This window comes from Biomphalaria glabrata, chromosome 13, assembly GCF_947242115.1.
Source record: "Biomphalaria glabrata chromosome 13, xgBioGlab47.1, whole genome shotgun sequence".
NCBI lineage: Eukaryota > Metazoa > Mollusca > Gastropoda > Planorbidae > Biomphalaria > Biomphalaria glabrata.
In genome coordinates, this window is record NC_074723.1 from 25727389 (window position 1) to 25754749 (window position 27361).

Genomic DNA, 27361 nt, shown 5'->3' on the forward strand with positions numbered 1-27361 from the left:
TCTCAACCAAAGAATTGAAGTATTCAAGAGACAATCGGAACTAAATGTTTCTTTTGCAGAGGTAGTCGGCATCTCAATGGGTCTCTCACCAGGGAGTCACTATTTGCCTGAAGCGATCAATAACTCACAGAGTCTCACCCCAAGGATGTACAGCCAGCCAGAATGCATCATTGATTCACTGGGAAGTCACCAATGCCAGAGGCCATCGAGTCCCTATTACAACTTTGAAGGTGAAAAGTCTACTCCAGAGACACCTCCAAATATAACCTGAAACCCAGAAAAAAAAAAGGAGAGGTGAAAGGAGTAATCTTTAACTGAACTTCTGTGTTACCTGTGCTTTTAATCATGCTATAGTTGTAATCATGTTTGTATTATCATAGTCTGTGGATCATGACCAGTATGTCTATAACTGTGTTATAGTGTGTGTCAGTCTTATTTCATTGGAATAAAGCCTTAATATGATGGGAATCCATTTCTACTTATCTACATTATATGTAAAGTTTGATAATGCATCATGAGTTTATGTAATGTATTTCTACATGTAGTTTAGCTGGTAGGCTACATGACATCGCAATGGGGGATAAACAGGCTAATCTACATGCGCAACCTTAATTACATTTACTTTAATATTTTATAACATTATTTAGAAATTTTTTGAATTTACCAAGAGTAAAGCAAAACACATGAAAATGGAACGTAATGTAAAAAATGTACTTTCTATTGTATATATAATATATTTGTGATATTCACATTCAAAACATGAGCAGATACCTTATCAACCAACAAACTACTTGCTGACTGTTTCTTTCAGAATGTCTTTTAGAACAACTATTAATATGTTATCTTCCAAGTGTTCTTGTGTCATGATGCTTTTCAACCAATTTTAGAAATCTTAAGGTGTAGAAATTTTTACTTGCCTAAATTATAATTTTGATTGGAAAATACATCAATATAAAAAAATTGCAAAAAAAATTTTTTTATAACAGGTGTTAATAGACAAAAACTTTTTGATTTCATTTTCACATCACATTGTTCAGAAGCTTCGGAAGGCTCTAATGCTTTAAGTCTGCATCTTTTTGGATATGTGTTAGTGTTTTTTTTTCATAATTAGTGATTTGTATGCAATTCTTGGCAGAGGATTGGAGCTCCACCTTTACACTTCTTATTTCCATTCATGTTTTGTCACATGTTAAGCTTTTTAAAATATTAAATTGTGAATGACTTTGTAGCATGAAAATCCAGAAATCATGCAACGAATAGACCAACCTAATAGTAAGTTATCTGAGTCTTTTTGAGACTATTGTATACGATACTGGCATTCGCAAGGACAGCTATGCTGGGCAGAGCACATATCCCATATGGGGGAAGTACATATGTCAAAAGCATTTTTTTTGTAAGCTAAAAGGTGATCGATGTAACAGAGGTGGCCCACAGAAATGCTTTAAAGACCAGCTTATGCGCCAACTTGCCTTAGGTGACATAGAAGAAAGCACCTGGTTGATGGAGCATCAGAATGAGATGGCTGGAGGTCACTCATAAAGAATGCGTGATACACATTTGAAACCAAAAGAAAATTCACTGCTGAGGACAGACGCAGACAGCAAAAAGAAAATCTTAATCGACCGGCGGACAATGGTTACGCTTGCCCTTGACGTGGCAAAATGTAGGTCATAGCTGGGGCTGCGTAGCCACAGGAAGTACTGCATTCCTCATTAATCTTTGGACTCAAAGACAAGCCTTATTATTATACCATCCTACCCCATAACACCTGGAAATCTACTTGTCCTTAACACATTAGCTAGCTACTAATGGGATACATAGCAGTGTTTTAACTTGTAGTACAGTAAAATCCAAAATGAAGTTGTCATAATTTTTTATATATTTTTTTTTAATAAAAAGAGCTTGTACAAATTATTGAATAAATAAGTATTATTTTATCTGATATATATATCAGATAAAATAATACTTATTTATAATACTTATTTATAATACTTATTTATTCAATAATTTGTACAAGCTCTTTTTATTAAAAAAAAATATATAAAAAATTATGACAACTTCATTTTGGATTTTACTGTACCACAAGTTAAAACATATATATATATATATGACATTTGTGTAGGCTATTTACAACATGACATTTTGGATATAATAGGAAAAACAAAATTGTAAAAAAGACTTTGGTCACTCATTTACAACTATTCTTTCTACAAACAATAAAGGGGACTAATTCAATTTCTACCTCATCAGTCAAGTAAAATATCTTTCCCTTGTTTGAGATACCAAACAAGATAATTAATTATAATAGGTTACGTTAGTTTTTTTTAAATTGATTCTTGTGTTGGCATGTTAAAGAAATAATTGTGCACATCTTCAACTTGATCTAAGATTGGGTGTGGGAGAAATAATGTATACAAACTTTTAACCACACAGTCAGACAGACAGAGTGAGATGTTATAAGCTTTGTAAAAATAAATTGTAAAAGAAAACCTGTTGTAAAACGTTATTATTATTTAGCATTAACAATACATCTTGAAAAACAACAACTGTATTTTGAATGTTTGTTTATTAATATTATTTTTAGTTTGCAACTGGCAGGTATGACAAAATAAATTGTATAAGTTTAGTTATTCCATTGATTATGCTATCGATAAACAATAAAATTGTTTTTAGTCAAAATGAAATCTGTTTATTACTATTTTTTTATTTGCAAAATTAGGCAGTGAAGCTGTTGATAAACTGATGGGATCAAAATGGTCTGGAACTAAAAGTAATGATGCAATATTTACAACAAGAGAGAAATGTGTATCTTATATGCAAAAGTAAGTCAATTATTCAATACTTTTTTCCTCCCCATTAAGGCAGTTTCTAAAAAATAAAGTGCATATATATATTTATTTATTTATTTGTTTTATTTGATTTAATTAATTAATTAATTTTTATATATGTTTACTTTTTTTTAGGCTTTTAAAAAAAAATATGTTCCATAGAGCAGAAAGGGAAAAAAGAAGGAAAGACAGGATAAAAGATAAGCCAAATAAAAAGAAAACTAAAGATAAAGAAGATGGCTCACAACCTGAGGAAGATCCAAAGGTAAAGGGTAAATAAAAGATCCTATTTTTTAGGGCATCTGCAAGCTACTTAGATTTAAGGACAGTGACAGTACTATAGATAAAAAAAAATGTTCTACATATTTGTCTTGTTTTCCATCTTTGTGATTCTTCAGCCCATGAAGGCTATAGGATGCATCATCACCTTCCACCACCAGAGGGATTTAATAAAAATCAATTAATTATTAAAGTAATTTCGAGTTGGTATAGTTAGGTCTAGGAGTTTCTAACGACACGATAGACCAGCACACATGACAGGTTGGGAAACAGAAAACATGGGCATTAAAAAAAAGGATTAATTTAGTTTAAAAGAAAATATTTAATGCTATAAAAGGTAAAATAGGAAGGGATAAAAGTGGTGGGGAGAATATTGATACATTCTAAAAAAAATCTATCTATGAATAAAGATAAATGAAAAAATCAAATAATCCTATTGACTGCTGATGGTATGAATATGAGGGCCCTATTTATTATAAGACTTAACTTTTATGTTCCAGCATTTAGTTCCTTTCCTCTCAGATTCTTATCCCTCTGCATTGGTGCTGTAGACTGTTCAAGTCCATTAGTGTGAGCTTCAACGTTGGGAGGTGTCAACTCCCACTGAAAACTCTGGTTGAGATTAAGATAGCTTGGTTGCTGACGTATGCCCTCAAGTGAGGTGTGAGGGCTACAGCGGTGGCAGGCTAAAATTGAGGCAGGCTGCGGGGACTGAGAAATTACTTCAGATGTAGGGGTTCCTTCCTCCAGCCATGGAGTTAAGGAGGGTTCTTTCGTGATTTAGTTTATAGTCGCCTATTATAAGTTATCTCGACATTTTTCGACTCAGAACCAGACACAACAGAATGAGACAACATATGTTCTGGAAGCTTAAAGTCGGGATGAACTGAACCTGCCCTTGTGGAGCATCACCAGAGAATGCTGACCATGTCCTTCAAAGCGGAATACTATAACAAGAGGCTCGTACAAGACTCTGGCCCCAAAACCCTCCTATAGAGAAGAAAAACTATATGTAGAACTGCTTGATTTTGAAACCACTGCATGGTTCATCTCAGATATAGGATCTGTACACTCCAACATGTAAAATGAGAATGAAGAAGAAGTTGAAGGTTTAGTTGTCTATCCCTGAGATGATGGGACTAACAGAAATTCAGGAATTGGAGCAGGAGTCCTGGAACAGAGACTATAACAGGAATTCAGTCACAGGAACAGTGTAGACAGGTGAATGCAATAAAAGAAGGCTTGGAGAAATAGTATATATATTCAGTCGTAGAACGACTATGGTTCATCTCGAACACTTTTTCATATGGCTGTGGAGCCCTATTTTGGAGAGACTGTCCCGTCCACATATATTGCAGGTCAAGGTGGCTTTGTTGGTAGGGGGAGCTGGCCATCTTTCGTATGGCACGCTTTTCTTCAAGAGCTGAGGACCATGTTTTCTCGCTGTCCATAGCTTTCTGTAGTTCCATCTGGGAATACTGGATGGCTGCCTGGTCGTGCGGTTAGCGCACTGGACTATCGTTCAGATTTATCGATGGTCCAGGGTTCAAACCCTGCCCGCTCCCATCCCCCGTTGTCCTGCGGGAGGTTTGGACTAGGAAGTAATTATCTTCAACTCTGAAGAAACATCAGAAACATGTAAAACATTTTACAAATAGTATAGCAGTGTTTTGTGTTTTGTTGGTGGCATCGATACAGATGAGTATGGGCCTGTGGTCACCTGTGGCTTGCTGGTCAGCTACATCTCTCATGCTTTTTTTCTGAGATATTATTGGTTGCAAAGGCTAGATCTGGAGTGGAGGATGTATACCAAGCTCTTGAGAAGAAGGTTGGTTTATCATCAGTCTTATTTAACAAGATTAGACTGTTTTCTGCTTGCCATTCTTCTATTTCTTCTCCCTTGGCATTGAGATCTGGGTAGCCCTAACTCTGTGAGTGACTGTTCATATCCCCTATAACCAGACATTCTTCATGGTTGTTGATTTGTATGCATTCTAGGTTAAGTTCCTTGTCTGAGGGGCAGTAGCAATTGAAGATATTTAGGTTTCCCTCTGGAAGAATCAGCTTAGTGCCCATTATTTCTGATTCTGCTGAGTTGGGCTGTGTTATATCTGTTTGATACAGGGGAAGCCTCTAATAAAGAAACTTAGGTTGCTATTCAGGTGGATTTCTTGTATGCAGACTATATCTATTTCATTTTCATGAAGAAATAGTTTTAAAGCTTCTTTTTTTTCTTTTGGATGCCCTCTGCATTCCATTGAAGGATTTTTAGTTTTTTTGTCTTGATTGTTGGCCTGTAATTTTAACTTTCTGATCACTGCTCCTGGCTTCAAAAGCAAAAATAAAAGAACAACCAGCTCGATTGTGTGGGCTCCTTCAAGGCAGAGAGCCAGGCCCCCAACTTGCGGCACAGGATTCCATGGGCAGGACGCCACATCTATAAGAATCATTTCTGAACTCCAACATAGATGAGGTTGCATTTCAATGTGTTATGCGCCAGGAAGCCCATTGACTCCAGCTTCAGCCTGCTTTTCTTTCTGGGTTTCTCCCATAACCTTTGATCAGCACACTATACTTGCTATGGATTTTTTAGATGTTTTATGTGAATACTGTGATACTCCACATCATCCTCCATGATTGCAAACCAGTTGGTTCACAGCTGTTTATTTGATATTCACAGCAAACTCTTGTGTCTAATGGTTTTCCCCCTGTCACCTGGGGACATGCTTGGTAGAAGATGGTAGCTCCCCCAATTTTACAAAATTATTTTTTAGGTTTTTTTCTTTTACTAGATTTGCATTTCTTCCAAGTAGCATCTATTTACAAAATTTTGACTGTTTCCTGCTTATTGGAGAGAACAACAATACATACATATGGGGTAGTACACAAAATTGTTTACTTAGAGTACCTGAAATTTTATGAGCTATTTTAGCTTTCTCATCAACAGTCTCAGACTAATTGGGCTAAAATTTGGTACCAGTACAAAGTCTTCTATCTTATAATTGAATTTACATATGCATTTACATACATTATACATCTCTATTCAAATCAGGAAAATGACAAATCATTCACAGGCAAATTGTTAATAATAATTCGTTCACCTGAGAAATCGTTCATAGACAAATGGTTCACCTACAGTTGATTTACAACAAATGGCTCACTGACAAATTGTTCACTGAGTAGTAACATGTTGTTAATATTCCCGTAGCATGTTTATTTCTTTACATTAAAAGTACATATTTTGTTCAGGTTGAGTTTGAGTTTGAGCTCATAAATATGGCCAGTTTCCTAGCAATTGGGGAAGAAAGACTACAGAAACTAAGGGAAGGAACCGAGAAAGATAGGACGCTTCAAAAACTTCTAATCACAATTAATCAAGGTTGGCCAGAAGGCAAGCATCTTCTACCATATCAACTAACGCCTTATTATAATTTCAGAGACGAAATGTCAGTTCAAGAGGGGCTTATATTCAAAGGTGAAAGAGTAGTAGTGCCCAAGTCACTATGACTAGAAATGAAAAGAGAAGTTCACTCTACACACTCAGGCATTGAAGGATGTCTAAAAAGAGCTCGCGAGAGTTTATTCTAGCCAGGAATGACTGGTGACATAAAGCATTATATTTCAACTTGTGAAATATGTCAAGCTTTTCAACCCAATCAACAGAAAGAGACTTTAATGAATCATGAAGTTCCCACACACCCCTGGGAAAAGGTTGGTGTTGATCTATTCACACTTGACGGCAAAGACTATCTTGTGTGTGTGGACTACTACAGTAACTTCTATGAAGTTGATCGCCTAGAGAACACTAGTTCAGAAACTGTCATAAGAAAACTTAAAGCCCATTTCGCTAGATATGGCATCCCATCTACAGTGGTCTCTGACAATGGACCTCAGCTATCTTCGGACAGCTTCGCAAAATTCGCCAATGATTGGAGTTTCAACCATTTGACGAGCAGTCCCCACTATCCCAGATCAAATGGGAAAGCTGAATCAGCCGTGAAGACTGTAAAGACATTATTTCTTAAAAATAAAGATCAGTTCATGGCTTTACTTAATCATAGAAGCACCCCAAATAAAACTGGTACTAGCCCATCACAGGCATTCTTCAACAGAAGAATCAGAACCTTGCTGCCTATAGCTAAAAGCCTGTTGAAACCTCAAGTTCTGGATCCTCAGAAACATAGAAAAGCGCTGAAAGAAAACCAGAGGAGATCGGCGATTTACTACAACTCCCATGCTAAAGATTTACCTCCCCTTGCTAAGGGTGAAGAGGTGAGACTAAAGTCAAGGTCGCGTGGCCATGAGCGTTGGCAAAAGGGAGTTATAACTCGTCAGTTACAACAACGGTCGTATGAAGTTGAATCGGGCGGAGGAGTTTATCGCCGAAATAGACTTCACTTACGAAGAATCCCACTGCCTGCTGAAACGAATGCGCCTACACCAACAGGTACGACCGAGCCCAACAATCCTGCACCTGTGGATGCACCCAGCACAGATGAAAGTACTGCTCAGAGACCTGAGAGCCATATAGAAGACAGGTCTCATAGGTCGACAACCTATACAACTAGGTCAGGCCGAGTGGTCAAATCCACAAGAACCAATGACTATGTATATAACTAACCTCAAACACCGGAGGATGTTACATTTATATGTGTATTTATGTTTATGTATGTTGTGTGTGTGTTTGTTTGTTCTTGTGTCTCTGATGCCAACTACCATTCGGTCTCTTATTAATGACTCTTCCATATGGTCGCAAAAATTGCATGTTTTAGCGAGTGTGCGTAGAGCTAGTAAGTATTCCTCGATGGTTTCTTGTGGCTTCTGCTGTCAGTTGTTAAAAACATATCTTTCATAAGTTTCATTTTTTAAACCTATGAAGTGCTCATCAAAAGCACATATTATGTCTTGAACATTGTGCTTTAGTTTAAAGGTGATACTGTTGTATACTGCCAATGCCTCTGGGCCGATAGTGTGCAAGAACAGTGCTTTGGCATACTCTTCATCTATATCGTTTATTCTCTCAATAGTGCAATAGTTCAGCCACATTTGCTTGAAAAGCTTCCATTCCTCACACCCTTTCTTCACATTTAAAGGAGGTGGAGGGTTAATTCTTGGTTTAAAGTTAGTTTTACTTACTGTTTCCATTTTAGAACTTTTAGAAAGCTGCCACCATGTTATATTATCACAATACACTTAACGATACTGATGTTTAAAGTTACACTCCAATTTTATTAACATGAAACAAAAAGAGAACAACCAGCAGAGACTCATACACAGTGAATACACACTACTGACACACTTCAGAGTAAACCGTGAAATCGTGAACATACTGAACAATAGAACAAGGGAGACTACAAGAAAACAAACAAACACACACACAACATACATAAACATAAATACACATATAAATGTAACATTATTATTTTCAAAATTTTTTAATTGCTAGCTTGACACAAGATAGGACGTAGACTTAATCCAGGCTTCTTTGTTAATTTTTCTAAAGCATGAAACAGTATGTGATAAAATTTAAAATTGTCAGGTGAACCATTTGTAGAGGAGCCATTCAAACCATAATGTAAAATATGTAATTTTAAATATTTTTTAACCTGAGACATAATCAATGGCTTTAACAGAATAAAATATTAATAATTTAAGTTGTGTTTTACTAGGAAAAAAAAAGTAAAAAAGAAAAGAAAAGCAAAAAAGACAAAGATGAAGTTGATGAAGAAACAGACAAAAAAGTGCAGGAAAAAAAGGTTGGTATTGTTTTAGCATGATCTTATGTAAGATAGGTGTAGTAACCTAATAAAATACTACAGGATGACATGTCTTGATTTTAGGCTTTATTGAACAAGAATGACAAAACAGTTCACAATTACACATTACACACACACACAAGCTGACCTGGATACCAACACATTTTGACACACCAAAACAGATCAGCTCACAACACACAAGAAATATATACACAACATTCACCCCCGTTTAGTTTCTTTTTGCTCTACTTCTGAGATTATACGAGTGCTGTATGGGCGTATCTCTGGCAAGCGATTTTTGTCCATTTTCAATGGTGTTTTCCTCTGTTCTTAAAGCAGCTGGAACCATGTTGTCTGCAGATGTCCCCATGACACCTTTAGAAGCCACTGAGTGTTGGGAAACACCAGTGAAGTCTCAGTGTTGCCAGGAGACAATTGATGTTAAGAGACCTCAGAAGATGTCTCAACGTCTCTGCGAGCGAAATCATGTGATATGGGAGATGAGTCGCCTCTCGAATCCAAATGGTGTAGTGTGACAGTTTTCTTCCCGTCCATTTGAAAGACGTATGTGGGCATAGTTCTGATTAGCTTCAATAAGCTCCACTTTATCTACCAGCGGATCATATTTGCTTTGCCTTGCTTGCCTTCAGGACAGGCCCTGGAGCAGATAGCCAGGTCGGTAGAGAGAAACTACAGGCAGACCTTCTTTTGTATGAAAATAGTCTTTCATGAGGCGTCATGTTTGTAACAGTGCATAGTAAAGATCTAATTGAATGGAGAGCATCATTTAGGGCTAACTCCCATTGTGTATTTTGTAGCCCTCTTGACCTGACGACAAGAAGAATCGACTTCCAGAGTGTCGAGTTCAGTTTTTCTACTTGCCCATTGCTTTTTGCATTATATGCGGTAGTTTGTTTGCTTGTTACTATGCCTTTATCTCCAAGGAAAGATTGTAGCTTTTCAGACATAAAGGCTGATCCCTGGTCTGAATGTATATACGGTAGCGTCCCAAAAATGCTGAATAGAAGTGAAGCATCTAATTACTGTTTGAGTAGACATGTCAGGACATGCATATGCAAAAGGAAACCTTGAGTACTCCTCAATAATTGTCAATAAATATTTATTTTTAGTGGTAGAAGGGAGTGGTCCCTTAAAGTTGACACTAAGTCTCTCAAATGGTGATGTGGCTTTTACTAAGCTGCCGTCAGATGGTTGATAATAATGAGGTTTTATCTCTGCACAGATGGGACACTTGTTTGTTACAGTTCTTATTTCTTCAATGGCATACGTGAGATTCTTTGACCAGACGAAATGGAGCATTCGCACTATGCCAGGGTGGCAAAGAGTGTTGTGAAGTTCTTTCAAAGACGTAGGGGTGTTTTTTTATTGCACAGAATCCATGAGAAAGAGCATCAGCGGCCATGTTGTCAGCCCCCTGCCGGTAACACACATCAAAACTGTACATAGATCGTTCAATTCTCAACCTCTGAATTTAGTCGTTTTTAATCTTACCATGATTACGAGGGTTAAGCATGTAGGATACGAACCTTTGATCTGTGTTGAGTTTGAAATGCGACCCTAATAGAAAATGTCTCCATTTCTTGATTGATTCAACAGAGGATTGACATCTCTCGCTAGGAGATACTGTTCTGGAGAAGAAAGCAACTGGTCTTTTGTTCTGTGATATGGTAGTGGATATAGCTATATCCGATGCATCAGTTTCAACTTCCAGAGGCATTTTTGTTCTATGTTAGTGACAACCGCCACGTCTAGTTCTTCTTTCAACGCTTGAAATGTATTTTTGACTCTCTCTGGGAGTGGGAAAGTTCTGTTGTGTACTAAAGGATGGATCTTATGTGAGAAACGTCCTTTCCAGTTGATATAGTAGGAGAATAGACCTACAGCTCACCTTTGGTTCTCGGGTGGCGGAAGTTTCCGTAAGGGCAGTAGTCTATCAGGGTCTGGCTTCATCTCATTATGGGAGACTTCATACCCTAGTAATCTTATTCTTGAAAAAGTGTGTGCACACTTTTCCTCATTTAGAGTTAGTCCATATTTTTAATAGCCCCAAGAAATTTAAGCAGCTTTTTATCATGTTTTTCTCTGTCCTTACCACAAATAGTGATGTTGTCAACATAAGCATATGTACCCTCCAGTGACTCTTGTTCTATGATCTTGTCGATTGTCCGTTGAAAACAGGCTACCCCATTAGTTACTCCAAAGGGTATCCTACAAAATTGGTATAATTTTCCTCCAGCTACTAAGGCAGTATAAGGGCGATCAGTCTTCCTTAGAGGGATCTGATAGTAGGCGTTGCTAAGATCAAGGGTGCTAAATATTTCGAATTTGAGAGATCATATCATCAATGCGAGGTAAGGGATAAGCATCCAGAAGTGTGAACCAATTAACAGTTTGGCTGTAGTCCACTACCATTCTTCGTTTGTTTCATTCATTAGTTGTTACTAATACTTGAGCCCGCCATGAAGATGATGAAGGCTCAATGATGCCATCTTTCAAGAGTCTGGCGACCTCTGAATTGATGAATTGAGTGTCATTTGCAGAATAACGTATGGATTTTGTAGCGATAGGTAGACACTCTTTAAGCATATTTTGCAAAAGAGGAACGGATTCAACATTAGCATCTGTTACACCATTTAAGACCATTGTTGGTTTAGGGTCCTGAAAAGTGATCTTTACACTCTCATGTTGTTCAGGGAAGTCATGGCCTAAAATAACATCCTCACAGAGGTTGTCAAGTATGTGTAGCTTGAAGTCTTAATAAGTGGAGCCTTAAAAGCCTAAACACAGATCTTGAAAATGGGTCTAACAATTTTCCTAGAAATTTGACAGTTGCTGTATATCACTGGGAAAAGAATTACTAGCTCGACCACACTGAGAAAGTTGTAGTTTGACCGTAATAATTTTTCAAAGTAAAAAAAAGAATTTAAATTTGGCTACAAAATGAGAAAATATTTATCTTGAAGGGACTTTACCTCTTCGGGTATTTCCACATTAGACATTATTCATTCAAGAGTTTAATAAATTAATGTTCAGGAACCGGGGGGGGGGGGGGGGGGGGGGGGTAAAAGATGTTATTTTTTTTTACAAAGCTTATATAAACTCACTGTCTGTCTGGTAAAAAAGTTTGAACATGTTTTTTCTCCCGTTTCTCATTTTCTGATCAAGTTGAAACTTTGCTGCACACTTATTCATGTACCTGACAATACATTAATCAATTTTAAAAAATTACCAATTTGTTAATGAAATATTGATGATTAATTATCTCATTAGCTACTAATGCGCCCAAATTCGCCCTTCCCCCCTCAGTACTAATGCGCCCAAATGCGCCCGCCACAGCACACATACAGCGTGACTTGCGTAGCTCTCGTTTTCCTGCGCGACGCGTGGTGTTATTTTGAGCTGGCTGGGTTTTTTAAAAAGTAGAAATATAGATCGTTTCGTTAAAAAAAAACGGATGTTTTTACGTCTTTCGCTTCAGTTTCTATGGGCCTTCGAAGTTTGTTGATTTTTTTTTTCGATTTTTCTTAGCTGCACAGGCCATTTTCTCAATGACCTTTCAATTTTTAGACCCGTTATCGCAAATAATACACTAAATACAGCTAATAATGAACTTGATATTGATCAAGACATTGATCATTAGAATTTAGCGCTACATTTAGACTTAGATCTAGTCCGATTCAGAGATAGAGTGAAGGAAACATTAGATCGATCATCTAGCCTAGATCTAGACTATTCTGGATCTAGCGTCAATGAATCTTCAACATCTTTGAATGATATTTTGAACAGTTTTTATTTACCACATGAAAACTTTAGATGAAATAGATCTAGTTGGGGGTGTTCACAACGTTGGTTTGGACAATGGTTTGATTACTTTTACTTTGTTATGCTAGAAGTCATGAAATCTGAGACACATGCAGAACCACATCAGCATGATGCCATGTTCAGGCAACTAAGGGCCTCACGCGTACCCAGTGAAAGTCAGTAAATACTCAAGACATATAAAGATTTTATATAAAAGCATAATGTTTATTGTATAGGCCTACTAAATTCCTACTTAAAAACATTACTGGTCTTTGGGTAAAATTTAAATATTACCAAAAATTACAGATCTGATTGGGGGGGGGGGGGGGGGGGGGTCCACCAGTCTTCAAAAAATCAGGCACTCGAACAAATTTTCGTCTTTACCTGTTGTTTTTATTGTTTTAATCTTGTAAAACCTATTCAAGTTATACATCATTTTAAAGGTCATCCATTTCTCTTTTTTTAGAAGTATTTTTTGTTATTGATAGATGTTGTTTTATGTTTTTTTAAATATATTTTGTAAAGTCAGTCTATTGATGTTTTGGAGTTACTTCCCTTTGCTTAGTATTTGGAGAGATGCTGCTTAGGAATGGCTTAGTAGCTAATGAGTTATTTTGCTTGATATTGAAATAAGGGGAATAAAGCTACTTAATGAGATGTCGATGTATAAATGGATTTAATCCCCTTTGTACGTTTTTGACATGATTTTTCTTCTACTTGAAAGTTGTAATTGTGCATAATTATTCATAGTCGATAGCAATACACGAATCAATAAAAAAAATTTAATTATTAGTTAATCAGTTAGAACTACATTAGATTTTTTGTTTTAAATAGCAGAAAGAGAGCTAAACCCTGCAATTTTCAGATAAATGACAGTAAATGGTGTTTTTTTTCCCTTTGATTTTAAAAGGGTATTTTTTTTATTTTTTTTTGGATAATGTACATGACTAAGTACAATAAAATGTATTATTATTATTATTGTTACTGTATAACACATCTTCTATTCTCAGTTTTGATTGCACTGTGATCCAATCTATTGTAAAGCATAGTAAAGTTCCCCTTTCAGGGTAGATGATGTAAAGGTCATTTGGTTCTGTGGCCTACGGTTAACGAGGGTGTCATGTGGCCAGCACAATGACCACCCACCTTTACTTTTCCCCAACTAATGTCAGGTTCCCATTAGAGCTGGGTGAACAATCCCGAAATTAAAAATCCCAGTCTTCACCATGATTTGAACCCCGGATCCTGGTTCAGAAACAAAGCGCTTTACTGCTCAGCCACCATGGAGGAACCCATCTCTTGTGGACACAAGGAAAGGGTGTATCTGGGCAAAGGTTTCTATGTGGCTTTTTAGGCGCTCAGCAAACACAGTTTAGCTTGACTTGAATTATGGATTAAATATCCTTAGATTAGACTTTGAAATCAAGCCCATCTCAAGTAGCCAAGCTGTATATGCCACACATCCCACACTATTATAGTATTAAGAAAAAGAAAACATTAAGATAAATCATGAACTCATTATTCTTTTAATTTGTAATAGCAGAGAAAAAAATAGTAATTAAATGTCTGTTGTTGTTTTTTTACACAGCTTATATCAACTCTGTCTGTCTGTCTATTTCACCAACACCCAATCTTGGATCAAACTGAAATTTTTGACAATTATCTATATATATACCTAACAACACAAGAATCAATTTTAAAAATGTAATCAATTAATTAATATATATTGGTATTAATTTATTTTGTTTGGTATCTCAAACAAGGGAAAGAAATTGTACTTAACTGAGGTGGTGGTATAAGCTGAATTAGTACCCTTTATAGGTTGCCGCTTTAAAGTAAGTTTGAAACAAACAATAGGTAACTATACAATCTTCAATTTTCATACACATCACTATAGCACTAGAATGTCAGCTTGAGGAGCCTTGAGTAATGAGTTTGAATTTAGGTCATTCCACTTTTATTTTTTTTAATAAAAATAATTTTTTAAAATGACTATGGTAAAAATTCACCCAAATATCCCTTTGTTTCTCAAACACCCCCCCCCCCCCCCAATTTTCCCAACTGGTCAAGATAAGTGTTAGGATCATATCATATTGAGATTTTTTTTTTCATATAAGTATTATGTTATTGTTTGTTTGTTTGTTTTTTTGTTTTATTTTTGTTAGTAGAATATAAAATCGCTCCTTAACAGGTACAGGTTTTTTTTATGTTGATTCAGAACGTAATGATCTCAGAGAAACCTCTATTTCTTCTATGTTTTAAAATAAGTGCAATGACCAATTACAGTATTGCAAAGGCAACACCACTGTAAATAATAGGCCACAAAATGATCATGTTGAAGTCACTAAAATATTTAAAGTACAAAGGTTCATTATTTTATAATAAAATCTTTTAAAAAGACTATTTACATTTATTAAATGTTCTGAAAATTCATGTTTCTAATTTTCAGTGTTCAGGAAGTTAACCTACATGATTACCAAATATTACTATTTATTTAATGAGATTAAGCACTGATTTCATATAATATATAAATATAATATATATAAAATATAAATGTTTATTTATAAAGCTTGTTGATATTTTGACTTGTTCTTATTTAGTGTAGGCTGGGTGTTTCATCAGGCATTTTATATATATATATAATCCCCTAATCCCCACATTTTAAGAACATTTTCGGTCTTGGCAAACATAACTTAACTACAAACAACCAACCATTAAAACACATTTACTAAATAATACCCTAACAAAAGATTCAAATCCACTGGAGCTCAAAGTAGGCACGCTCGAAACAATTGAAAGCTATCCAATAACAGTTATCCATATATATACCGACGGATCTGCCTGGTCTTCCCCAAAAAATAAACACTTTGAAATAAGTGCATCCTGCGGTGATTCCTGCTCAAACTTCCAAGCTAAAATGGAGGCAATTACCATAGCATTACAGACAGTGGAAAACAAATTATATGAAGGAGTGCAATCACCATCAGATATTGTTGTCTTTACAGACTCCCAATCCACTCTGCAAGCATCATGAGAAATGAAAAGGCAGATAAACTATCAAAGGTAGGATCATCTATGGAACAACCAGATAGACCTGTTAACTACCTCACACTAAGGTCAATATTAGTCAACAATCACAAAGAGGAGTGGCTCAACCAATGGGCATCAGGAAACACAGGCAGAACCATGTACAATGAAATGACTATGCCTAACAAAATGGACAGTATTAACTTCCTCCCCCACAAAGAGCAATCTACAGTCTTCCAACTAAGAACAGGACACACACCTCTGTTAAATTACTATCGGAACAAAATAAATTCCACACAACTCCCCCTTTGTAGACGCTGCGCCCACCCTTATGAAACCGTAAACCATGTCCTCTTTGAATGCCCCTTCCTAATCCACCTTAGGCAGACCCTACTTCCACTATAGCCCAACTTAGCTAACACCCTGTACAGCAGTGCTAAACAACTGAAGAAAACAGCACACTATTTTTCCTTGGCACAGTCTGCAAAAGAGCTCACAGCTCAGCAGCAAAAAGCTGAGAGTCTATTTTTAGGATGTAGTTTCTTTTTGCATTTTTGTTGCTGTGGCTAAAGATTGAATAAACTGACTTTTCTTTATTTCCATTTTCCATAATTTTGAATATGTGGAGATAGTTGTGAGGGCTCTATTTAGTTTGGATATAGTCAGCACTGGATATTTCTCTGTAGTCCAAATTAAAAGGTCGTCTGCAATAAGTGCCTTATTGACCGAAATGAGGTCCGGGAGGTCATTCATGAAGATTAGAAAGAGAGTGCAGCTAAGGGCTGAACCTTGTGGTAGTCCTTCTTCCAAACTTTTTTTTGACTAGAGATGGCACCTTCGAATCTGGTTTGGATGGTTCTGTTTTTTAAGAATGCTCTGATCCAGCTGTACATTTTTCCATGGATGCCCATTTTTTTCATCTTCAAAAATAGACCTTTTCTCCACATTCTATCATAGGTTTGCTGCAAATCTATAAATACTGCTGTAGTGTGCTTGTTTTCATGAAACCCTTCTACTGTGTCCTGGATAAAACGAAAGAGGTGGTCTTCTGTTCTACTTGCTTTCCTGAAGCCAGCTTGTGCATTGTGGAGTGAGCAAGTACTTTCTAGCCACCAATAAAGTCGGTTATTGATTATTTTTTCTGCCATTTTGCCAATGTTGGATGTTAGAGATATTGGTCTATAACTTTTTGGGTCTCCAGGTGGTTTATTTTTCTTTAAAACGGGTATTATGTTTGCAGTTCTCCATTCCTGTGGTATGTCTCCAGTTTTCCATGTATGGTTGATAAAGTTAAGTATACAGTTTTGGGCCTGTGGTCCTAGTCCCCGAATCATTTCATTTGTTATTTTATCGGTCCAGGGGATTTTCTTGACTTGAGGCTTTTGAGGGCAGTATTGAAGGGAGTGTCAAAGATCTGACAGTTGACTGTTGGAGCTTTTTCTTCTTTCTTTAAGATATTACTGAAGGCCTGGTCCAATTGTTTTCTTGGCTTTGACTTGTTAATGCTGGCAAAATATTTATTGAAGGTTTCAGCCTTTTTAAGGTTTTCTGTTATAATGTCGTCAGTGCCTTTTATAGGTTCCTGCTAGCCGGTGTAGAAGGGTCCAGGCCTTTCGACCATCCTTATTTAGATCTAGTTGTTCGCATGTTGTGGTTCACTTTTTCTTTTTTTTCTGTTTTAATTTTGTATCTTATAAGCCCTTTCAATTTGTTGTACGTTGTCTTGTTCTCTCTATACAACACTATAAGTGTAGTCAACGCTGATAAACAATGTCGAACAAGAAGTTTAATACTTAATGAAGGGAACCGTGGAATGACGTCAAACTAAATCTCTACGTCAATAAAAATCTGCCAATATTCATAAAGTGGACATGATTCAATAATGTCAGTTCTGAAATACATTAACGTTTATTTTTCAACTAAAAGAATGTGCGTTTAAAACTATGACTATGCGTCGTCTTTTAGTACAAAGACAAGGCGTGTTAATCTAAATAGAAATAAAACTTTACATTTTTAAATTCACATTACATACAAAGCAGCGATGGCTGGCACATTTTAAAATTTTGTCTTGACCTTTGAGTGAGCTAGTTAACATGTAGTATTCCTTAACTATGTCATGCTGATCAGACGTCTGTCTAGATGTTCGGGTATATCTCCAGAAGTAGAGATGAACAATCCCTACCTTTTTTTGTTTGTTTAGTCCATGACATTGAGTTCATAGATAGACAAGTGACCACGTTAAGCCAGATGTCAACATGTTGACACTGTCTAGAAGTCACACCTTATGAGGGAACTGAGTTTGTTTACTTGAAGAAGAATCTTTATTGGGGGGGGGGGGGGGCTGGACTTCAAGCCTCACCTCTACACAGGTAGCAAGGGTAGAGATGAAAACTTCCCACCCTCTTTTATTTGTTTAGTCCATCCCATAGACAGGTGACCATAAGTCAAATACGATGGATGTAAGTACTCTCAAGAGGTCACTGAGAACTGAGTTTGTTTACGTGGTAGCTTATCTTAATTAGGGGCTGGACTTCAAGCCACACCTCTATAGGGGTAACTGGACTATGAATTTTCTTATTTTGGAGAAAAATCTCAATCACGTGGCTGGACCACAGGCCACATCTCTTCATGAATGCCTAGTTTGCTTTCTTGGATATTTATCTCTTTTCATAACGTGTTAACTTGAATATTACTCCTGCGTTAAGTGTCTTGATTTGATAACAATATTCTTAATAATTTGAGAGTGTTGAGTAACTCCTTGTTTTTGTTTTTTTTTACTTACAATGCGTACTTAGCCACTGTGTATCAGGCCAGGTCTTTTTACACACCTGACACCCATAGGCTATATATATATATTAATAACATACAATTTTATTCTTTTTTAGTGAATTGCATTTTTTGTCATGTATATTAAAATAAATATGTGGAATATTGATATCATAATTTTTTAAATAATTATTTATTGGTAAAAAGATCAGAATACGAAATGACATGGATGAAATGATTGGGAACTATTTCAGTGATTATCTACCATTTCTTCAATTTGCACTCTAAATCAGCAATATAAAATAAAATAAAAATATTTGAATTGCATCTTGATATGTTGAATTAGCACCTTCGTTATAGTTATATTTTCTTCTTTTCTTGCCAGGATGATAAGAAAAGAAAAGAAAAGCGTCTCAAACTGATCATGCCAGAGAAACAGTATTTTGAAGATGGCAATGAGGTAAAGAAAAAGTCTAGCTCTATGAACATTAACTTATAAAGTCAATTAGCTTCATTAAATACTAAAAGAAAGATTAGTGAATTTTAAGGGAGATTGAGGTTTATGCTGCTTAGTCCTAGTTGAGCTACTCACTGGATCATTGTGCTGGTGCAGTACTTCAGGACGTGACAGCCAAAGTTGTGGGATACTGCAGTAAACCCAAGAGAGACTGGTTTGATGAGAACAATGGGGAAATTCAAGAGCTGTTAATGAAAAGGCACAACTGCTATCACTCTGTTCTTGCGAACCCTAATGACAATGCAGTTAGAACTCTATAAAGCTTCTTGTCACACTCTGCAGACAAAGGTCAGGGAACTAAAAAATAATTGGTGGCTTGAGCTGTTCCTAAACATGCAGAGACAGGCTGACACTTTTTATGAATCGCTTTGATGTGCCTGTGGCCCAAATTACCAGACTACAGCGCTGCTAAGATCCTCTGATGGTTCCTTTTAACTAACAAGGCGGATATACTAAATCGCTAGACAGAAGACTATAGCCTGCTATTTGGTGACAAAAGGTTCTATGACTGCTGGCAAATATTTCTCAGAAAATTATAAGAGAGGAGCTTGATGACTCACCCACATTTAGGAAGTTGAAACAGCAATTCATCAACTCAGAAAACACTAAGCCCCTGGTTCTGATGGATTTCCGGCTATAATGGGAGGTGTTGCCCTAACTGAGAGGCTAACACTTGATGTTGGGAGAAATACGTTGTTCCACCTGAACTTCAAGATGCCATAAACATATCCCTATACAAAAAGGATGACAAATCTAACTGCTCCAACTATTGATTCATTACACTTCTGTCAGTATCAGGATAGATCTTGGCACAAGTCTTGCTCAGCCGACTAACCCTCTCTTTAGTGGATGAGGTCTTATCTGAGAGCCAATGTGGTTTTAGAGCTGGTTGAGGTGGTACATCTGACATGATTTGTTCTGTGACAATTACAAGAAAAATGCAAAGAGCAGAGCCTAAGCCTATATACTGCCTTTGTGGACCTCACCAATGCTTTCGACATAGTCATGATGGCTTATGGAGGATTTTGACCAGGCTCGAATACCCATTTATGTTCGTATCCATTGTTTAAGCAGTTTCATGTGGGACAAAAAGGCCTGGTTAGACACAATGGTGACCTGTCTGATCACTTCCCAATTGAAAATGGTGTGAAGCAGGGCTGTGCTTGCTCCTACTCTATTCGCTATTTTTGGTGTAATGCTGGGTCAAATGAGGCAGCAATTGTATGAAGGCATCTACGTAAGGTTTTGCTCCGACGGCAATGTGTTCAATCTTTGATGTCTACTAAAATATAATTACATAACTTCTCTATGCCAATGATTGTGCCCTGCTAGCTCACAATGAACATGATCTCCAGATCGTGGTCAGCGTATTTGCATATGCTCGAGCCTCTTTCGGTTTATCTATAAACCTCAGGAAAACAGAAGTCATGCTCCAGAAGTCACCCAATAAAACATATTTGGCCCCAATGATCACCATAAATGAAAAGCCCCTTAACATGGTAGACCACTTCACATATCAAGGAAGCATAGTATCAAGTAACTTAAAGTCTTTAAATAAAAGTCTCATCAAGTCAATATGCTTGAGCAAGATGGGGACATATTTAACTGCTTATATATATAGGCAAGTAAATTAATAATGATCATACAATGAAATATAGAAAACCTACTAACATATGAACGTGAATATGAAATAGTTTGAATCTGCAGAGTAGGGATACCTTTTCCCTCTAGAAAGGTCGTGCGGTTTGCTCGCTGGACTGTCGTTAGGATTTATCGATGGTCGAGGGTTCAAATCCTGCCCGCTTCCATCCCCCGTCGTCCTGCGGGAGGTTTGGACTAGGAAGTAAACTATCTTCAACTCTGAAGGAACATCCGAAACATGTAAAACATTTTACAAACAAACATAAGAAATGTTTCAAGAAACGAGTATAATTGAGTTGGGCAGGAAAAATGGAGGGAAAAGAAAGTGCCCACAATTGCCTTTTTTATGTCCTTTTTTTCTTCCTTTGAGGGCTGAGTAGAGGAGGGAGGGGAGGAGAGGCAAAGAGTTGAATTCTCTAATTGTGAAGATTGAGGGGAAGAGATCTGAATCTGGTGTGTAAGGAAATATTGTTTTGATTCAACTAGTCACTGATATTACGCAGAATGTGATGTGTAGATAAGTAAATGTAAAACATTGGTCAATGAATACCTTCCCCCTTTATTGGAAGTATAATTCCTTGACATCATTTTAAAAAAATGTTTGTTTTTTTTTTGTTTTTTTTGTTTTTTTTTTACAAAATAATCAATTTGAAAAACTACTTACATTTATCTCTTCCCCTCAATCTTCACAATTAGAGAATTCAATTCTTCTACAAAGGAAGTAGAGTTTAAAGAACTAAAGGACTGATGAAATACAGATGTTAATTAGATAATCTTCTTGACCATATTAAAGAATAACCACAGAGGTGTTCAGGTGGTGGGAACATTGCTGCAACAGTGTTAAAAACCACAGGAAAAGTAAAAACAGTCAGTATTATTAATTGATGGTCTAGAAAGCCACATTTAAATCTCAAAAACTAGAAAAGCTATTGAAAATCCAATAGCATCATATTTTGTAGCTTGCAATGTTTACGTGTTACGTGTTTAATTTTTTAAAAAATTAATTCTGCAAGCCTTTTTTTTTATTAAACATGTACTACTTTAAAACAATATATATAAAAGTTAGAATGTTATAATAAGAAAAGAAAATAGTCATTTCATTATTTTTTTGTTATTGGTCAAAAAAATGTTATAAAAATATAAATGTAGTATTGTTTTTGTATTTTCTGATGTCAATCACATCCATTTTTTTCATCGCCCAGCTGCCATGCCGTCAGAAGGCATTATGCGTCCCGAGACATGATGTTAAACTGCGCTCCGCTTTCCTTAGCACTTTTGGAGCTCAAAAGTGCCCTACTTCTTTTCTATCATTGTGTCTGCCTCCTCTTTTCCTAAGTCTGCCTTCATTGATCATCACATTGTCTACTTAACTTTAAATTCTCACTACGTCCTAGACCAGTCCGTTTGCCGTGGACTGCGCCGGGTAAGGGGGGATAAAGAGATCCTGGTGTTTGAGTGGTGGCTATCTGAGGATAAACCACAACAACACAATACTTTGGCTCCAAGTTCCCCTAGACCTGAGGCCCAGATGGCCCGCTCTGGGTCAACCGGCTGGTCATGCCGAGCTACCAGCATAGGTCGTCGACCTATGCTGGAGGGCGGTGGCTGGAGGGTCAATCAGGGAGCTGTTGTATCGGACACATGTCCGATGCAGCAGCTGACTGAGTATAGCACCTGTGTAACCCTGGCGGGCTCATTCTGGACATCCAAATGACCCGTCCCCTTGTTGGACTCGATGGCGGGTGGGGAGCACAGGTGCCGAACTAACAAGAAAATATACATGGATAAAAAAAAAACAATAAACTACTTGCCTGGGCAAGAGACAATATAGTGAGGCAAAAAAGGAGGAGGCCACAAAAAGCTGTACTACCTGACCATCATTTTTGGTGGTCAGGTGCACAGAGGAGGGGAAAAGCCTGACAAAGCTGAGCCCTTTTATTATCTAATTATCTATAAGGGACTCAAGTCAGTAGTGGGAGAGCCCAAGAGTGTGTCTAAGCTACACAAGACAATGGAACTACTTGTAGAAGTAGAAAGCAAGATACACTCTAATGGGCTTTTAAGATGCAGAAGACTCTGTGATCTCCAAGTGGAAGTCATGCCACACAAGAGTCTGAACACCAGCAGAGGTGTAATCAGCTCTAGGGACCTACTGGAATGTTCCGAGAAGGAAGTAGTGTAGGGCATTGAAGGAGTCACCCATGCCCGGCGCATTACCAGGCGCAGGGATGGTGAGGAGGTCAAAACCGCCACTATTATCCTCACATTCGGAACTAGGACACCGCCAGAGTATGTGAAGGCAGGATACCTACGAGTTCCAGTGAGGCCTTACATACCTAACCCCATGAGGTGCTTCAAGTGCCAGGGTTATGGACACGGCGCGGCAATCTGCAAGAGGAACACTGTGTGTGCCAGATGTGCTGGAGAGGGTCATGAGGACAAGGGCTGCACAGCCCAGTTCAAATGCCCAAACTGTCAAACTCAGCCTACTCCAAGGACTGCCCTGTTTGAAACAGGAGGTTGCCGTGCAGGAGTACAAGGCAAGAAATGGATGTACCTTCAGCCAGGCGAAATTGGCTGTATTGGCCCTACCCAAGGGCCAATTCGGCTTGATAAAGACCTACGCCCAGGCTGTTGCTAAGATAGGAAGATCCATAGCCACACAGACGGACACACTGACCCCACCACCCCCTCCTCCAACTCAGAAGAAAACACCGCCAAAGAACACACCTCTGAAGAAACAAGAAAGCCCTGTTGTCATGCTAATGAACAGGTTCTCTGTGCTCGCTGATGAGAGCATGGAGACTGAGCAGCATGTCAAAACCAATACTCCGGGAGAACCCGGAGACATCATGTCTGACACAGGTTCTCCTCAGAGAACCCAGCCAGATACCCCAACCTCTACCGAATTAGAGGTTGACCAACTCCCTAAGGGGAGAAATCAAAGCGGAGAGGATGCCCGAGGTGAGAGAGGAGGAAATAACCTCTGCTCTAACCAGAGGGATCTCCCCTCTCCAGAGAGAAAGACTTCCCCCTAATGGGGGTTGTCCTCCTCTCCATCCAAACCCAAGAATAAAAATACCAAGGTCACTGGAATAAAGGGAAACCCCTCCGGGGGCCTCCCAAGGCCAAATAGCTCCAAGTAGGTCATCTAGAATAAGCCATGGATTCCAGAATTGTACAGTGGAATTGTAGAGGCCAATTATGAGGAAATGCAGCTACTGATGGACTCTGAGACTCCTGTAGCTGTCTGCTTACAGGAAACATTTCTGAAAGATAGCATCAGCTTCCGAAGCTACAGTGTTTACAGCAAGAATGTTGAGGATGCAGAGAGAGCATCAGGTGGAGTCTGTATCCTTGTGAAGGATAGCATCCCCCATGAGAGGGTAGAACTACAGGCCACACTACAGGCCGTAGCAGCTAGGATAACCCTTCACAAGGTTATCACTTGCTGCAGCCTGTATCTACCACCAGGCGCTCCATTAAAACCAACAGACATGGAGGACCTATTGAAACATCTCCCCCAGCCTTATTTAATCCTTGGGGATTTCAATGCCCTTAACACCATGTGGGAATCCAACAATAAAAACACAAGAGGTCGTATGCTGGAGGATACCTTCTTCCAACATGATTTATGCATACTTAATGATGCATCACTGACCTACTTGCACTCAGGAACTGGATCACTCACACGCATTGACCTCACCGTATGCATCCCCGGACTTCTGGACGACTTTATATGGTCAGTTAGCAATGATCTACGGGGAAGTGATCACTTCCCAATCATCATTACTAACAATCTCCCTTCATTGGGACGACCTCAGCGGTGGAAACTGAATAAGGCCGATTGGGAACAATTCCAAAAAAGATGCTCCGAGGATATCACAGAAAATATCCTTGATGAACAGAACCCAGCTGATACCTTTGCTAGGAAGCTACTAAGTATAGCCAAGAAAGTTGTACCCCTAACCTCTGCAAATCCAAAACGGCCTAGCAAACCATGGTTTGATACAGCTTGCAAAAGTGCTATTGGCGATAGGAAAAAACGACTGGCTGCATTTATAAAGAATCCTTCCCAGGAAAACCTAAAGCTATTCAGGATAGGTAGAGCAAAGGCTAGACAAACCATATGGTCAGCCAAAAGGAATTCCTGGAGAAGTTTTGTCGGCAGTCTGGATGCTAAAACTTAGAGCGGTTTGGAAGGCAGTAAGGCGAATCAAAGGGAAAGAATCAAATGCAATAGGGCATTTGAAAAACCAAGGACGAACTGTCACGTCCCCCAGAGAAATAGCTGGCTGTCTTACATCCTCAATAGCAGAAAAGTCATCCACTGCACACTACACGCCAGAGTTCCAAAAAGTCAAAATCAGGGAGGAAAGACACCCCATTGATTTCAGGTCAGAGAACAATGAAGACCACAACAAACCGTTCTCGCTTGAGGAACTGAGGGAATCGCTGGACAAGTCACATGACACAGCGCCTGGAGAAGATGAAATCCATTACCAGTTCCTCAAGCACCTTCCCGAACCCTCATTGGCAGTCCTGCTAAGGGTCTATAACTGTGTGTGGCAAACAGACGCTTTCTCAAACAGCTGGAGGAAAGCCACAGTTATACTGATACCTAAACCGGGAAGAGACGGCTCTGACCCAGCTAACTATCGACCAATAGCACTAACAAGCTGCATCATCAAAACCATGGAAAGAATGATTAACAGTAGGCTGGTCTGGTACCTGGAGAGGAATAAAGTGATCTCCAACTACCGGCATGGGCGGACAACAACTGACCACCTGGTAAGGCTGGTAGCTTATATTAGAAATGCATTACTCAGAAGAGAACATCTAGTAGCTGTATTCTTCGATATAGAAAAGGCCTATGACACAACCTGGAAACATGGCATTCTACGTGACCTGGAGCTTATGGGGCTTAAGGGACACCTCCCCCGTTTTGTGGGGGAATTCCTGAAAGATCAAAAATTTCAGGTTCAAGTGGGCAACTCCGCTTCTGACACTCATGACCAGGAAATGGGTGTACCCCAGGGCAGCATTCTGTCAGTCACCCTGTTCAACATTAAAATAAATAGCATCATAAATACGCTGTCCCCTGGCATAGAGTGCTCTTTGTATGTTGATGACTTTGTCATTTTTACTTATGGGAAAAACATGAAGACCTTAGAAAGAAAACAGTTCAGGGTTGTGCAAACGACAACGGTTTTAAATTTTCAGACTCCAAAACAGTTAGTATGAATTTTTGTAATCTAAGGGGACTCCACCCAGACCATGAACTATTTATACACAAAAAGAAGATCCCTGTGGTGAAAACTACAAAATTTTTAGGCCTCACCTTAGATTCCAAATTTAATTTTCTCCCCCACATTAAGGAACTTAAGAAGAAATGCCAAAAGTCATTAAACATACTTAGAGTACTCAGCCGATTGGGGAGCTGACAGAGATACCTTGCTGCTGCTTTATCGGAGTCTAATTCGATCCAAGCTAGACTACGGATCCATAATATATGGAGCAGCAAGGAAGTCGTACCTAAAAATACTGGAACCAATACAAAATGCTGCCCTGCGTCTCTGTTCGGCGCGTTTCGTATGTAATTCCCAGTACCTCTGTAGGTACTACAATACAAATTAATTACTTATGTCTAATATCAGCAAATGTTTTTATCCTTTGAACAAATTGTCGATGAACCAAAGGTCAGTGTGAACCATATTTGATGAACCAAGTGTTGGTGAACAATTTGTCTCAGTAAAACATTTTAATTACATTTCATTTCATTTTTGAAACACTTCATTCACATAATGATGTCAAAATTATTGTAAAAAAAGATTTCATATTTATAAAAATAATTCAGTAGTCAAAAGTACATTTTTACACAATTACACAATATCAAATGCTAAAAATACCTATACAGCATTGAAAATTAACATATGGTTGTATATGGCAATTTAAACTAACTCTTCTGTTAATGATATAAGGTCAGAGACTTCACTTCTGCTTCAAAATTATTTTGATGAACACAATAACAAAAAGATTGCTTTGATTGAGTTTGATTTTTTTTTAATTTTTTTTTTTTTTTTTTAGCTTTTCCCACAGTAAACTTTAAATTGTATAATAATGCTTGTTTTCCTATTTTTATTTACAGGTTTATGTGTGGATATATGATCCAGTCAATGCTAAAAATTTCCTCATAGGCCTTTTGATGGGTAGGTAATTTTTAAATTACTTTTGCATATTATGCCAAATCGTTAACACTAACAAGTGACATCTAATTACAAGATATCAAATGATTTACACAATATACTTACTTCTTAACTACTACTTTCAAATGCATTAATCTAACATGGTTCTATCTCGTTCCCTATTCCTTTTATCCACTTAACAATGATAGTTTCCTCAGCTACTTGACACATAAACACACATACTCCACAACATCCTGTTTGAATTTAATATACAGTGATTTCTAGTTTATCGTGGAATATATCTTTTAGAACCACCCACAATAATCTGCAAAATATAAGGTGTATATTTTAGGGTTGCACCTGACAGTACTTTTTGATATCCTGCCGAAGCTGAATATGGACGAATAGTAAAATATGATATCCATCAGGAGCCTGATACCTACATGTTTTATAAATAGCTTATGTTACTGAATATTTTGCAAAACTTCTAAATAACATACTATATTCATATTATTTTTTAAAACGTTTATTTACCTTATT

At 37.7% G+C, this 27361-nt stretch overlaps 1 protein-coding gene and 1 long non-coding RNA gene across 2 annotated transcripts in view; one reads left to right on the forward strand and one right to left on the reverse strand.

Annotated features, from left to right (window-relative positions):
• The window catches only part of LOC106059140 (translocation protein SEC62-like), a 58092-nt gene that overhangs the window by 13735 nt on the left and 16996 nt on the right, over positions 1-27361 (forward strand). The window contains exons 3-7 of the mRNA XM_056009074.1: positions 2720-2822; positions 2964-3093; positions 8777-8863; positions 18864-18938; positions 26785-26845. Coding sequence (XP_055865049.1) covers positions 2720-2822; positions 2964-3093; positions 8777-8863; positions 18864-18938; positions 26785-26845 — 456 coding nt within the window. The remainder of the gene's footprint in view (positions 1-2719; positions 2823-2963; positions 3094-8776; positions 8864-18863; positions 18939-26784; positions 26846-27361) is intronic.
• Positions 59-27155, reverse strand: LOC129922527 (uncharacterized). Its single transcript, XR_008774539.1, has 2 exons — positions 26948-27155; positions 59-267 (listed from the first exon to the last, which is right to left on the reverse strand). It is a non-coding gene; the product is annotated as an uncharacterized LOC129922527 (long non-coding RNA).